The 14,646-nt window shown below is 41.9% G+C and overlaps 1 protein-coding gene across 1 annotated transcript; it reads left to right on the top strand.

The window, feature by feature from the left end:
• Nucleotides 1-3,819: 3,819 nt before the first annotated feature.
• fetub (fetuin B) lies at nucleotides 3,820-10,062 on the top strand. Its single transcript, XM_067416317.1, has 7 exons — nucleotides 3,820-4,059; nucleotides 5,336-5,449; nucleotides 5,534-5,621; nucleotides 5,705-5,871; nucleotides 5,984-6,097; nucleotides 6,687-6,773; nucleotides 9,376-10,062. Exons 1-7 carry the CDS (start codon nucleotides 3,862-3,864, stop codon nucleotides 10,021-10,023), a joined length of 1,416 nt encoding a protein of 471 aa, XP_067272418.1. The 5' UTR covers nucleotides 3,820-3,861; the 3' UTR covers nucleotides 10,024-10,062.
• The last annotated feature ends 4,584 nt before the right edge of the window (nucleotides 10,063-14,646 follow it).

Here is a 14,646-nt window from a genome sequence, read left to right as displayed (position 1 = left end):
ATTGGTCAGTGACTGAAGGCATCTCTGGACATTGGTCAGTGGCTGAAGCCATCTCTGGACATTGGTCAGTGGCTGAAGGCTTCTCTGGACATTGGCCAGTGGTTGAAGCCATCTCTGGACACTGGTCAGTGACTGAAGGCATCTTTGAACATTGGTCAGGGGCTGAAGCCATCTCTGGACTTTGGTCAGTGGCTGAAGACATCTCTGGACATTGGTCGCGGGCTAGAGCCATCTCTTGACTTTGGTCAGTGCTGAAGCCATGCTGGATGTTTGTTGGGGGCTGAAGCCATCTCTGGACATTGGTCAGTGGCTGAAGCCATCTCTGAACACTCATCAGTGGCTGAAGCCATCTCTGTGTGCTGGTCAGAGGCTGAAGCCCTCACTGGGCATTGGTCAGGTGCTAGCCACGGCAAGGCAATAACTTAGGAGGCTCTGGAAACTCCTCTTAGACGACTGCGGGCTGCTCTGTCACAGCCCCCAAATCTCTGGAGGAAGCCCTGTGCTTCTCTCAAGCATGCAATACTGCCACCACATAAAACCCCAGCACCAGTGGCGTAGCACCAAATTTTGGGCCCTGGGTACAAACCATCTTGCTGGGCCCCCGTACCATGTATGTGTATGTATAGAAAACGGACTTCCCTGCCTCGGGCCCTGGTTACTCAGTACCCTTTATCCCCCCAGTCCCACGCCCCTGCCCAGCACAGCCCTCCTGGCTATGTCAGGACTCTGGACCTTCTTCTGCTGAGTCATCATTATGGCTGATTCATTCTGTCACGTGACGATAGGGGAAAATGGAGCAAGGACTCCAATTCAGGAAGAAGTAGATCTTTATTCAATAACAAAATATAAAACAAACACAAACAAATTACCCACGAGGGGAATTTTTTTTTGAAAAAAACAAAATACAAGGAGCAGGAACAGGTAGCATAGAAACAGGTAACAGAAGACATCCAACATACCAACGATAATGAACCAGCACAGGACTGAAGACACAATGAGATAATAAATGGTGTCAAATCAGGCAGGAAATGAAGGAGAACAGGTGGGGCAAAGTATAGCCAGGATCATGCATGACACAGAAAATAACAAAAACACCACGTGCTAAAAAAAAACCAAAACAGACATGAGACAAACAGTTTGTGCAGCACATTTCAGTGTGGATCGACACTCACAATGCAATGCAGACTTTTCAAAGAGGCTGTTATTGGAAGATTAATAACTATGCTATATTTAACAATATAGAGTTCATATAGTTTTTAGAGTTTAACAAACTCAGGGTTATATGATTATTTTAAGTTGACAAAACCATGATTTGACTTTGATCCTGAGATCCTGTTAGCTGTGATATCAGTAGTGAACAGCCAATCACATGTTGTGGATCAGTGAAACAGCTGAGAGAAGCAGTGACATTAATTTCTGTCTTCTGAAGATTATTGAAAATATTAAGAATTTAAACAAATTTACACAGCAAGAAGAAAATAGCTGTCTATGAAAGAGGGCATCTTTAAGAAGAAATATTATACATCAATGCAAGTAAAAGTTATGAAGTTAGTTTAGTTGATATATAGAGAGAATTTACCATTTAAGCTCAGTAAGCTTATTTTTTATAGCTTTTCTTATTGATTTAAATCTTATTTGTGTGACTTGATATAGGCTATTTATATAAATTTTAAAAAAGTGCCTATTAATAATTGATTAATTAAAATGATAAATGTGTAATTGATACACACCCTCCAGAAGGTGTGACTCACTCTCAGAGACCTTTTCCTGGACCGTTCCCACCTGGTGGAACAACCTGCCTATCTCAATTTGAGCAGCCGAGTCTGTAGCCATTTTCAAAAAACATTAAGATGCTTTTTCATATATATATATATATATATATATATATATATATATATATATATATATATATATATATATATATATATATATATATATATATATATATATATATGTCTGTATGTGTACTGTACTCGATTAACTGAGACTTGTTAGCACTTGTTTGTTTAGTTGCTTTTTTTAATCTCCTCATTTGTAAGTCACAAGCGTCGGCTAATTATTAAATGTAAATGATTAAGGGTATAATAATTACATTAATTATATCTAAATCATTCAAAATTATTATTATTATTATTATAAGCATTTTAAAAGCCTTTAGTCTTTAAAAATCATTTGCTATGTAGTGACCTTTAATTTGGAGTAGAAACAGGGAAGTGACTTAATTGCATCGGAGATGTGTCACTTTACTCACAGCTGATTGGTCCAATTTCAGTTTGAGATCTTGTATCCAGAACATAACCTGCCCTGGAGCAGGTTAGCCGTGGAGCGTAAGTTACTATGGTGATGAACACTGCTAAAAGCCAAACCACTTTAATGGTACCTAAAACCCAGGATTGGCATAAACTAAGCTGAAAAATATCTGTCTGGCCAGCTAAACCAGCTTCATGGTATAGGCCCAAGAGCAGCTTGTGTGAAGGATGTGTTTTCTTTAAGGCACCACAGCAAAAACCTGTTCATTTTTTAAACATCTTAACAGTACAAGTGGACTTTATCATGAATCACATCATAAGACCTCTTTAATCAAAGAAAAAGTTATGTTTACACCATCTCTTCAACAACACAGTATTGACCTTGCAGCTGCAATATCATAGTCCACAGATCACAGTGTGACATAATTGTATGTTTACATGGAAGAGTTTAGAGAAACATGCAAAGCTTAGGAACCAATATATATGATGAATACAGAATTTAAAAAAAAAGTGTCTAAATAACAATAAAATCTATCAATGCCTCACTTGTCTGGATAGTTTAATGGCATGTTGTGTTAGAAGGTTTGTTTATCTGGGGAAAAATGATCAGAGGACAATATTTCAGGGTTCATTCTCAGAAAACAAACAGCAAAGGCAAATTTTGCAATTTCTCAGAATTTTTTTTTTAAAAAAATACACAGATAGTAAATATATATATACACTGTAAAAAATTTGTGGTGGATTTTGTTGGTTTAACTTAAAAAAGTAAGTAACCTGGTTGCCTTAAAATTTTGAGTTTATTGAAATTAAAAATTTGAGTTGATACAATGAAGGAAATTTGTTTAATAAATAGAAACTCAAAATATTTTTGTATCTGAACCACATTAAAAATGTGATAAATCATGAAAATAGCACAATTTGGCATGTTTCACTGCGTCGTCAGAAATAAAACACACATAATTACCCAATATGCTGACAAAATCTTTTAGTAATATTTTAACAAAGTTTGTCGAATTTAAAAAAAAAAATGCATTGTATTAACTCAAAATTTTAATTTCAATGAACTCAAAATTTTAAGGCAACCAGGTAACTTTTTTCTAAATAATTTTTGACAGTGTATATATATGTAAACCTTTACATACTAAATAGAGTTGACTTTTATTATCCTGTTTATTAAATCAGTAGTAAATCAAGGGAACCCATATTACACACAAAGGACACCGTTTCTTAAAAATGACCCTCCAATATTTTCAGTGCAGCAAGATTAGATCACTGGTCTCATGTTGCAACATGTGAAGAAAGTGTTACATAATCCACAGTTGATTTGTTTAGGGGACGAGTTGGAGGTATTTGAACAACAGTAAGCCATACAGAGCACATGTTGCAACCTGCCCTCTCTTAAATCAATCATCCATCTGATCACATACATTGTGGGTCCCACTGATAAGAGTGAGTGTGAGGGGCCTGTGATGCTGATTGAAACTCAATCAGGCGTCAGTAGCCAATCAGGAGAGGAGTGAGGGATTTTTTGGATTTTAAATGACATATAAATAAGCTTCCATGGAACAAGTAGTTTTGTTGCTGTGTCTGGGAGAACGACCACAGCTCCACCATGAAGCGGTGTGTGGCATTTATGATGGCCTTCCTGTGTGTCCACGGGGCCCCTGTGGACGTTTTAGTCCCTGGATCCTGCAAAGATGCTGTAACAAGCGGTGCTGCCGCTGAAGCTCTGAACAAAATCAATCTGGACAGCACCGAGGGCTACGTTTTGAGCCTTGATCGTCTCAGGAATGCCCATTACATGAAGCATGTGAGTAAATTCAGGTTCTTGTGTTCATCAGATACTTTTAACCTGTTAAGCTTAACTAGGATGAGGACGTGCTGAAGCTCTCTATGCTTAAATTAGCTCAAAATTACTGTCAGATGTCAGTAATTACCTTATACTTTTATATTTTAGTGCAAAGGATTCATGAACTGTATCTATTTTAGTCTGAGTATGCAATTTCTTAAGATTTTCTAAAAGTGGGGTCCAGCCTACACTCAAAATTATTCATTGATTGAACATGATTTAATCATGCCACCTATATTCCAACTAAACAAACCAAGACTTAACCTGACTTAAGACTTAAGACTTAACCTGACTTAAAGCTTAAGTCAACCAACCTTTAAATAAACACAAAATAAATGTGTTGAATATCATGATTAAACATGATATTAACATTTCCATTAAACTCATTTGCATCTTGAGTTATATGCTCATTCTTAGTTACTTTAGTGAGATTACATTGAGTGTGTTCTACATTGGTCAAACACTTCAGTAGAAAAAAATTTAAATGTAAAAAATAGGTTAAGATATTAAGATTATAGGTTAAGATAAAATAACCTAATAATTAAACTAAGCAAAGCTTTTACACAAAATCAAATTATGCTTTTCCAATTAAATTTAATTGGTTTGAAATAGATCACGTAATGATCAAGAGAGCATTCCTCATCACTGGCATTAACACAGTTACAGCTCATTGAGAACAGCACAGCCTAACTACAAGCTCTACACTTCACCATGGCAACCTAAAAAAAAAAAAAATCAACACAACATAACACAACTTTTAAATGACAACTATAACATCAAACATTAACAGGTCTTTCCCTTTACTAAAAAACACATTAAACAGTACTTCATTTCAACATTTACTCTCCTGATCTATCCCTATGCAAAGCATGCTAGGAACTAGAAACACACTGCCCGGTTCAGTCAGCACAACATAAATGATTCATGTAGTCCCAACACAAATGGTTTAGGTTAACTTAACATTTAACAAAGTTTTGTTCATTTAACGTAATACAATTTAGTAAAATTGCAATTCAGTAAAAAACTAAAGATTTGTGTTGTTTCAGTTTATTTTATTTAAATAAACTGAGCAAAAAGCTAGAATCATTTTTTTTTCTTCTTCCATGTAGCAGGGTAAGAGAGTAAAAGTCCTTTAATCTCATACTTTTTTTGGGATCCTGTTTATCTAAAGGGAAGCAATGTCTTTACATTTCACCAGAACAGTTTTTTTTACACAAATGTTTACTATTTCTTTCAGGGTGAAACCGGCATTGTCTTCTATCTCACATTTGATGTTTTGGAGACCAAGTGTCATGTCCTCAGCAAGAAAAACTGGAGAAATTGTGAAATCCGAAGCCCTGAAGAGTACCCAGTATGGTTTTGCTAATCCATATAAAACTAAAATAACTTGTTAATGATCTTTGTTCAGCATTTTAATAGCCTTTTCAACCAACAGGTCTATGGACAGTGCAAAGCAGTTATGTACATGAACAGAGTTCACAGAGTTGCCCGTCTGTACAGATATAGATGTAATGTGAGGCCAGGTAATAACTAGTTACCAAACAGCTGGATTTATCATTATATGCTGACAGAAGGCAATTGCAATAACATGACTCTCCCTTGGCAGTGCCAGCCTCCAAAATCAGGGAACGGTGCCCAGATTGCCCTGTCCAGCTCTCTCAGGATCATGAAGAAGCCTTGAAGACAGTGAAGATGGGCATGGAGAAGTACAATAAAGAGAGTGCGCTGGCCAACTACTTTGTTCCTCTGAACATTACAAGAGTTTCCGCTTCAGTAAGCAAGAGTGCAAGTAGCTAAGCATGAGAAACTTTTTTTGTACAGAAAGCTTCATCAAATTGTATGTGGATATAATACTTGTATATGATACAATATAATTTGTCTATAGCTTCACTTTGGAAGATTCTACACTGTGGAGTTCACCATCCAAGAGACGACCTGCTCTAACAAAACCGATTTGGCTGATATCTCCAAATGTGAGGTCATGGCATGTGCGTTTGCAGTAAGTGACCAGACTCTTCTGTAAACTGTAAAAAATTATAAAAAAATATTTTAACTCATCAAAATAAGTTAAGAAATGTTAAACTTGTTTTTATTAGTTATACAAGATGTAACTCATTTTTTAAAGTCGGTTTAATGTAATTTAAGTTGAAATAACTTAAACATCTAAGTCGATTGTACTGCAAAAGTTCAAAATTTGCCCTTTTTTTACAGTGTAAACTCATGCTCCACTCATTATGATGGAAACCCTACAAAAAAAAAACAACATAACAGAAACTCTTCTAAACTTGCACAACACACCATTAAACATTATTCTTGCAACAACAATTATCTGCTGGGAAATAGAAACCCCATCAGCCCAGTTTCAGTTAAATGTAAGAGTCTAAATTAAAAGACACAAGTTCATAAATCTCAAACCAATTAATCCATTCAGATTTCTTCAAATGTGTCAGGTTTTAGAAATCAAAAGAAAAAGAAAGTTCTAAATACTTCTTACCTTCTTACATTTGATGTAACTGATTATCTTTTTATTGTATTTTTTTAGATTGCCAACTTATTCAGGTTTATGTTGTTTATATTTCACTGTTTAGCACAAAGGATTCTGCAAGGCCTCTCACTCTGTCACAATCACCGGCGAGGAACACCTCAGTGTTCAGTGTGAAATCTTCGAACCAGAGGTAAGCTTACTTATTTTCAACAGCATTTGAGCGTGTTTGTGATCAAAACAAACCACTTCTATTAAAGGTGCAATTCCCTACTTGATGGGCTTTCAAACAAACTCGACAGTCTTTGCAGTGGAAAGGTGATTTATATTTTAAGGTGATGACACTGGCAACTTTTTTAGCAATGTTCCTGGGAAATGTGTTCATCAGGCAACCAAGATAAAAATAAGGCCCATGACAGATCTAAAGTATCTAGATGTAAATGTGTTGCCCATTCTAAATGGGAAAGTGCCCAAGCAACACTGCAACAGCAACATTGCTCAAAATGTTGGTTTTATGATTTAAAAAAACATAATGCACTAGACTTAGGAGTGGGTGATCTGTCGATATTATGTCGTTATTAATCTTGAAGATGACCACGATCTACTTTTCAAGCGAATCGTAGAGATTGTGATCTTTTATGTCCTCATAATAATGTTAAAATACAGCAATCACTGCCTAAATGATATGTCTTTTTCATGCACTGTGATGCATTTGAAAAAATATTCAACAACAGTGGGGCTTTGCGATGAATCCAATTCCAGTTTCAGTTTTGATTTTGACTTCAACTCATCATGAAAACATGATAATCAAGATAATATTATCATTGTTCCGCGTGCTGTTTCTTTCCTTTAAAGCTGTGTGCTTTCGTCCCTCCTTAAAAGCCTTCATTTTAACAATAGTTATCAAAAGCACATTAAAGGGTTAGTTCACCCCAAAATTAAAATGATGTAATAAATTCCTCACCCTCATGTCGTTCCAAATATTCAGAACAAAAATTAAGATATTTTTGATGAATATGGATACCCACTTTTTTTCTGTGTGTACGCTGTGCACCGAAATGGTTAAATATACACACAAATATATCAAAATGTCCATCTTGGTCAGTTTTGTCTTAAGTGGGGAAAGAAAATAAATGTGTGTCATTATATTTGATCCATGCATTCATTATTAAAGCCTAATGCAGATTCCTGCTGCTGCCTGAGTCATTAATGTTAAAAGACAAAATCACTCACTGCTCTTGACTGAATAACTTTAGTAGATTTAATAAGAATCAATGTATATTTAATTCATACAGTGAAGGCTATGCAGTGGTTTAAAGTAACTCAGGGTTTAATGACTATTTAAACTGATAGCTTCATGCAATCCGGTTTTAAATTGTGTAAGTCCACAGGCTTGTTCCAGTCTGAATATTCTCGATAGTACATCTCAAACCTGGGAAGATTGTGATTCAGATCAGGGATCATGATTGTTTGTTATAAAAATGTGGTATGAAATTTTGGGACTCAATCCAGTTGTCAGTGAATGGGGAGCAATCTGTAGTTGTCAAAAGTAAAATATGTCATCTGACTGACTTTAGCTTATGAATAGTTCAATAAAACAGTGAAAGAGTGCACATTGTTCAATTACACATTCTAGCGACACGCACTCTCAGAAAAAAAAGGTACAGTTAAGATACAAAAGACACAACAAGGGGCCTTTAGACGCACATAGATATCAAGAATCAGCTCATGAATCTCAACAATGGTGACATACTTAATGCTGCAATGCATGCTGGGAGCCACGAGTTTTAAACTGTGGTGGCTTATAAGGGTTGGAGATAAACTCTGGAGGATATCAAATCTCTAGGACTGAACTTGCCTATCCCTGACTTAAGCCCTTTTCAGACAGGATTAGTTTAACATGGGGAGATGGGGGAAAAGTAATTATTACCAGAGGTTCTCTGTGATTTTAGTCCTGTCCGAATATGCCATCTCTGTAATCATTACGGACAATTTGAGTGAAGATTACTGAGACTTTTACCTTTTGTAAAAAGGTCCGGAAAAATGACCTTGGGTAATACTAATCCTGTTCGAATAGACCCGCTGTAAAAATGTGAGGTAAAATTCCGTCATTTCCTGTTTAAAGGTTAAAAAAAAAAGCGCATTTTGCGAGCATGGAGGCGCTTAAGCACTCGGTTGTGTTGTAGGTGGTGGGACAACTCTGTGGCAAACCTCCAGTATTTTCCGGATATCATTTAAAGCAAAAAGAAGATCTAAAGCACTTATTAGAGGAACAACACTTATTTTAGCTTCAGGAAAATGTCTATTACCAACACAATCCAATCAGAAGTGTTAGACTGGACCTAACTGTTTTATAAAACATATATAGGAGACGGAGTTCAGAATGGCGCTCATGTTGTGTTTGCTCACGTGATAACAGTAACGTCATACAAACATGAAAACAAGGAGGCTATCGTGGTGTGTTAAGTGAGTTACTCCTCCCACTTCTGCTAGTTTTACTGAGATGTCTTAGCCCGTGCGCACTGACCATTAGTATTACAGACGTCCTGAGGTAAAATTTCTTCACCCCCACGTCCACATGTTAATGTAATCCTGTCCAAATAGGCCTATAGAGGTACAAAAATGTACCCTTAAGGGTACCACCGCAGTGACAGCCACTTGTACCTTAAGAGGTACAATTTTGTACTTTTTTTGTTGACAGTGTACACAGCTGGTTTAAAATCAGCCAAGTTACTCTGTGATACTTAACGGCATAGTTCGATATTAATCAGATGTTCATTTACTTTTGTTTTTAGGCAGCTGAAGAGGAGAAGAAAAAGCACTTGATTGGAGGTGAACTGGACCACAGCCACAGCAGCGCTGCAGGCTCACCTACTGGACACGACCATGAGCATGACCACACCAAACCCCACAAACACGGCGAAGGCCACGGACACACACACTCTCACACCCACACACACTCTCACGATCATGACCATGTTCACGCCCATCACGCCAAGGCCCATGAGCACGCTCAGGACGAGTGGGAGCACCATCACCACCAGTACGGTCACAAAAAGGAGGAGACCCATGAACACGACCATGAGCTGGTCCTGGACCATGAGCACAAACACAGACACCTTCATGAGCATGAGCACCATCACCACCACCATGAACATGAGAATAAAACCACAGAGAGACGCCCTTACGGGAAGGTCAATGTCTTTCCTCCTATGGATAAGCCCACGGCCCTTCCACCCTTGGATGACAAGCCTCGTAGAGGATCGGAGAAGGCCTCCACCCTCCCGTTCCACCCTGACCCCCAGATACCAGGAATGAGGGAGCCTATGATCCAGCCCTTCCCAAACGACCCGTCCCCTGAGTGCCCTGCAGAGTCCACCATTGAAAACGGCATCCTCAAGGAGGTCTTCAGTGAGGATCCACTCTTTAATCCCACTGTGTAGAGACCTTTAAATATTTAATGTACAGTGTAATAAATACTGCAGGGTACTGCAATAGGTACTATTATGCTTTGTGCAATAAAGCATGTTTTGGCAGTCATTGCTATTTGTGTGATTTGCTTTCTTTTCAAATGTACAGCCGTCATATTCATAAAGGAATGGTGACACTGAGCCAATCTAATATCTAAGAGTCCTATAAAGTCCTAAGACTTTTTTCACAAGCTCAGTCACATTTCAAATAAAAGTATTTTACTTTACAATACAAGTATTTTAGCAAGTAAATTTCAGAAACCTGTTTGCATTTACCTTTATTTTCCTTACATTAAATGAATAGGTATTGCATTTTATTTTTTTATTTTTTTTTATGTTTGGTAATACTTTAGAATACTGTTCCATCATTAATTAATTTTCTACACAGGAACAAATAAATAACACAATATTAACACTATCAACTAACAAGAAACTCTGATTAACGAGTCTGTACGTAATAGTACTTTAGTTAATCAAAAACTACTATCATTTTTACAACTACTAAGAACTACAATATACAGATTTATAATTAACATGAATAATGCACAATGTATAATTCATTCTAAAGTGAAGGTCATAGTAAGCCATTAGTAATAACTCAAGTATTTCAAAATTCTTCAGAGATAATGACTAATTATTTGGATCAGTATTATAAAGTGAAAAGCATGGTAACTCTAGTAACTCTGTTTTTTTTTTTTTTTTTTTTTTTTTGGATAGTAATGGCTTCTGACGGATTGGTAACACTTGAGTAATTACAAGTGGGTAAGTGGGTACCCATTTTCAACAGCATTTGAGTGTGTTTGTGATCAAAACAAACCATTTCTCTTAATGGTGTATTTCCCCACTTTTTAGATGGGCTTTCAAGAAAGCTTGACAGTCTTTACAGTGGAAAGATGATTTATATTTCAAGGCGATGCCACAACTTTTTTAGCAATGTTCCTGAGAAATGTGTTCATCAGTAGGCAACCAAGTGGCCCATGATAGATGTAAAGTATCTAGATGGAAATGTGTTGCCCATTCTCAATGGAAAAGTGCCCAAGCAAGGAAACAATGCACTGGACTTAAGAGTGGGTGATCGTCTCGGTTACGTATGTAACCCTCGTTCCCTGAAGGAGGGAACGGAGACGTACGTCAGAACTGAACCGACGAATTGGGACGTACGTCTCCGTTCCCTCCTTCAGGGAACGAGGGTTACATACGTAACCGAGACGTTCCCTTTCAGTCGGTCACGTTCGACGTACGTCAGAACTGAACCGACGAATTGGGATCTGCCCTCAGAGACCTATCCACTTCGAGTGTGTAAAAACGAGCCAATCGGAGATTGCCATGTGGTCCACACATTCCACGCTCCGCCCCGCAGCGCGGGTATAAATAGGAAGTGGAATGGTAGATCAAATGCTTTTTTCAACTGAGGAGCCGAATCCGTGACTGGGCTCCTAGCTGAAGCACAGCTCCTGGCGACGGGACGTACGTCTCCGTTCCCTCCTTCAGGGAACGAGGGTTACATACGTAACCGAGACGTTCCCTTTCAGTCGGTCACGTTCGACGTACGTCAGAACTGAACCGACGAATTGGGATCCCTTTGGAAAACGCCAGGATGCTGGCCCTTCCAGCGTCCTGCTTGAGCGCACTGGACCGTCTAGTATGGTACGGAAGTCAGGGCTCCAAGCAGGGAGGTCAGTCACTGCTGTTTCTGCAAGACCCACTTAGAGTGACCATAGACCGCTGGGAAGCGTGCCCTCTCGGAAGAGGTACGCTGCGGGGCCACGTCCTTCAGTGAAGGAGTGGTGGCGGAGTACACATAAGGACTAACCTGGCAGGGTAGTGCAACATATGGCAGTCTCTGGGGTGGTTCCAACCTAATTGAAGGGGGGAAAGAACACGCCCAGAGACGACAGAGCGGGCTCTGTCGAGGGAAAGACACGGAGCTAGCCCGAAGGGTAGCTGATACCGTGGACGAATACACATATGGGGTTGCCGTGAGGGAACCGCTACATATGGAACCCAGCCTACAACCACGTTCCACAAGCATACGGGTGCAGACCTAGCGTCAGACGGTCCGCAACGTCTGACACCGCATGGGGTGACGGAGGAGCTCGACAGGGTTAGCCGGTTTCCCGGGGAACACAACTGGAGACAAATAAACGCACGTATCCGGCCCAGAGGGCGGGAGTGGCGTTGCAAGCCGACACTTAGAACGGGCACTTAGCGCTCCTGGCCACCAGGGGCGAGGATGCGGGAAGATACCGGCTCTACACGTAAGCTATAAAACCTAGCAAACGTGTTAGGTGTCGCCCAGCCCGCAGCTCTACAAGTGTCTGTCAGCGAGGCGCCTTGAGCCAGCGCCCAGGAAGAAGCAACACTCCTAGTGGAGTGTGCTCTTACACCGAACGGGCAAGGCACGTCCTGGGACTGGTAAGCCAAGACTATAGCATCCACTATCCAGTGGGCTAACCTCTGCTTGGAGACAGCCTTTCCCTTCTGCTGGCCTCCGTAACAGACGAAGAGTTGCTCTGAGGTCCGAAGCTTTGGGTCCGGTCAATGTAAGCGCAAAGAGCGCGGACCGGACACAACAAAGCCAGGGCTGGGTCTGCCTCCTCCGAAGGCAGCGCTTGCAGGTTCACCACCTGGTCCCGGAAGGGAGTGGTAGGAACCTTGGGCACGTATCCGGGCCTGGGTCTCAGGACAACGTGAGAGTTACCAGGCCCGAACTCTAGGCACGATTCGCTGACCGAAAGTGCGTGCAGGTCCCCTACCCTCTCGATCGAGGCCAAAGCAGTCAAGAGCACTGTCTTCATTGACAGGATTTTAATCTCAATGGACTCCAACGGCTCGAAGGGAGGGCTCTGAAGTGCTCTGAGCACTAGAGCCAAGTCCCAAGAGGGTATCGAGGATGGACGAGGAGGATTTAGTCTCCTCGCACCTCTGAGGAACCTGACGATTGGGTCGTGCCTTCCGACGGACTTACCTTCGACTGCGTCGTGATACGCCGCTATTGCGGCGACGTACACTTTGAGGGTGGAGGGAGACAGCCTTCGCTCCAAACCGTCTTTCAGGAAGGAAAGCACAACACCAATCGAACACCTTCGGGGGTCTTCCTGGCGGGAAGAACACCACTCAACGAACAGGTTCCACTTCAGTACATAGAGGCGCCTCGTAGAGGGGGCTCTAGCTGAAGAGATGGTATCTACGACTGCTTGTGGTAGTCCATCTAGAACCTCCGCGTCGCGTCCAGGGACCAGACATGAAGATTCCAGAGGTCTGGACGTGGGTGCCATAGAGTGCCCCGTCCCTGAGAAAGAAGGTCCTTCCTCAGGGGAATGGGCCAAGGAGGGGCTGTCGCGAGGAGAGTAAGTTCTGGGAACCAGGTCCGGTTGGGCCAATACGGCGCAACTAACAAGACCTGCTCCTCGTCCTCCCTGACTTTGCACAGGGTCTGTGCAAGAAGGCTCACTGGGGGAAACGCATACTTGCGTAGGTCCCGGGGCCAGCTGTGCGCCAGTGCATCTGTGCCGAGGGTACCCCCGGTCAGGGAATAGTACCACTGGCAATGGGTCGAGTCCAGAGAGGCAACAGGTCTACCTGTGCGGCTCCGAACTGGTCCCATATCAGCTGGACCGCCTGGGGGTGGAGTCGCCATTCTCCCGGAGGTGCTGGCTGCCGAGAGAGCTCGTCGGCTGTCTGGTTCAGCGCACCAGGGACATGCATGGCCCGAAGCGACCTCAGATGCTTCTGACTCCACAGGAGCAGGTGGCGGGCGAGTTGGAACATGCGACGGGAGCGTAGACCACCCTGACGGTTGATGTACGCAACGGCCGCCATGCTGTCCGTACGGACCAGTACATGCTTGCCACGTAGCGGCCCCTTGAGGCGGCGCAGTGCCAAGTGTACTGCTAGCAACTCGAGGCAATTGATATGCCAATGCAATTGCGGTTCCGTCCACAGACCCGCAACTGCATGCCCGTTGTACGTGGCCCCCCAATCCGTGGATGAGGCATCCGTGAACAGCACAGCATGCCTACACACTTGTTCTAGGGGCACCCCGGCCCGGAGAAACGAAGCGTTGGACCACGGGCTGAAGGTTTGGCGGCAGTAAGGAGTCACTGGGACCCGGTACTGGCCGCTCTGCCACGCCCACCTCGGGACTCGGCCATGAAGCCAGTGTTGGAGCGGTCTCATATGAAGCAATCCGAGCGGCGTAACCGCGGCTACGGATGCCATATGCCCCAGGAGCCTCTGAAAAAGTTTCAGTGGGACCGCTGTTCTGCCTTTGAACATATTCAAGCAGTTCAACACCGACCTGACTCGCTCCTCTGTGAGGCGCGCAGTCTGGCTGACCGAATCCAGCTCCATACCGAGGTAAGAGATTCTCTGCGTAGGACAGAGCTTGCTCTTCTCTCGGTTGACCCGAAGGCCCAACAGGCTGAGGTGACTGAGCACCATGTCCCTGTGTTCGCACAACTGCTCCCGAGACTGGGAGAAAATGAGCCAGTCGTCGAGATAGTTAAGAATGCGAACGCCGCGTTCTCGGAGTGAAACAATGGCTGCCTCCGCGACCTTCGTAAAGACGCGAGGCGACAGGGACAGCCCGAAGGG

The sequence above is a fragment of the Pseudorasbora parva genome, chromosome 14 (genome assembly GCF_024679245.1).
Source record: "Pseudorasbora parva isolate DD20220531a chromosome 14, ASM2467924v1, whole genome shotgun sequence".
NCBI classification, from domain to species: Eukaryota; Metazoa; Chordata; class Actinopteri; order Cypriniformes; family Gobionidae; genus Pseudorasbora; species Pseudorasbora parva.
This window is presented reverse-complemented; position numbering and strand designations above follow the sequence as displayed.

What these genes read in the sequence shown, in the direction of transcription:
- fetub (XM_067416317.1), top strand. Translation starts at nt 3,862, where the DNA reads ATGAAGCGGTGTGTGGCATTTATGATGGCCTTCCTGTGTGTCCACGGG. An exon ending in TAGATGTAATGTGAGGCCAG is followed by an intron (nt 5,622 to 5,704) that starts GTAATAACTAGT and finishes CTCCCTTGGCAG; the next exon opens with TGCCAGCCTCCAAAATCAGG. An exon ending in TTACAAGAGTTTCCGCTTCA is followed by an intron (nt 5,872 to 5,983) that starts GTAAGCAAGAGT and finishes ATTTGTCTATAG; the next exon opens with CTTCACTTTGGAAGATTCTA.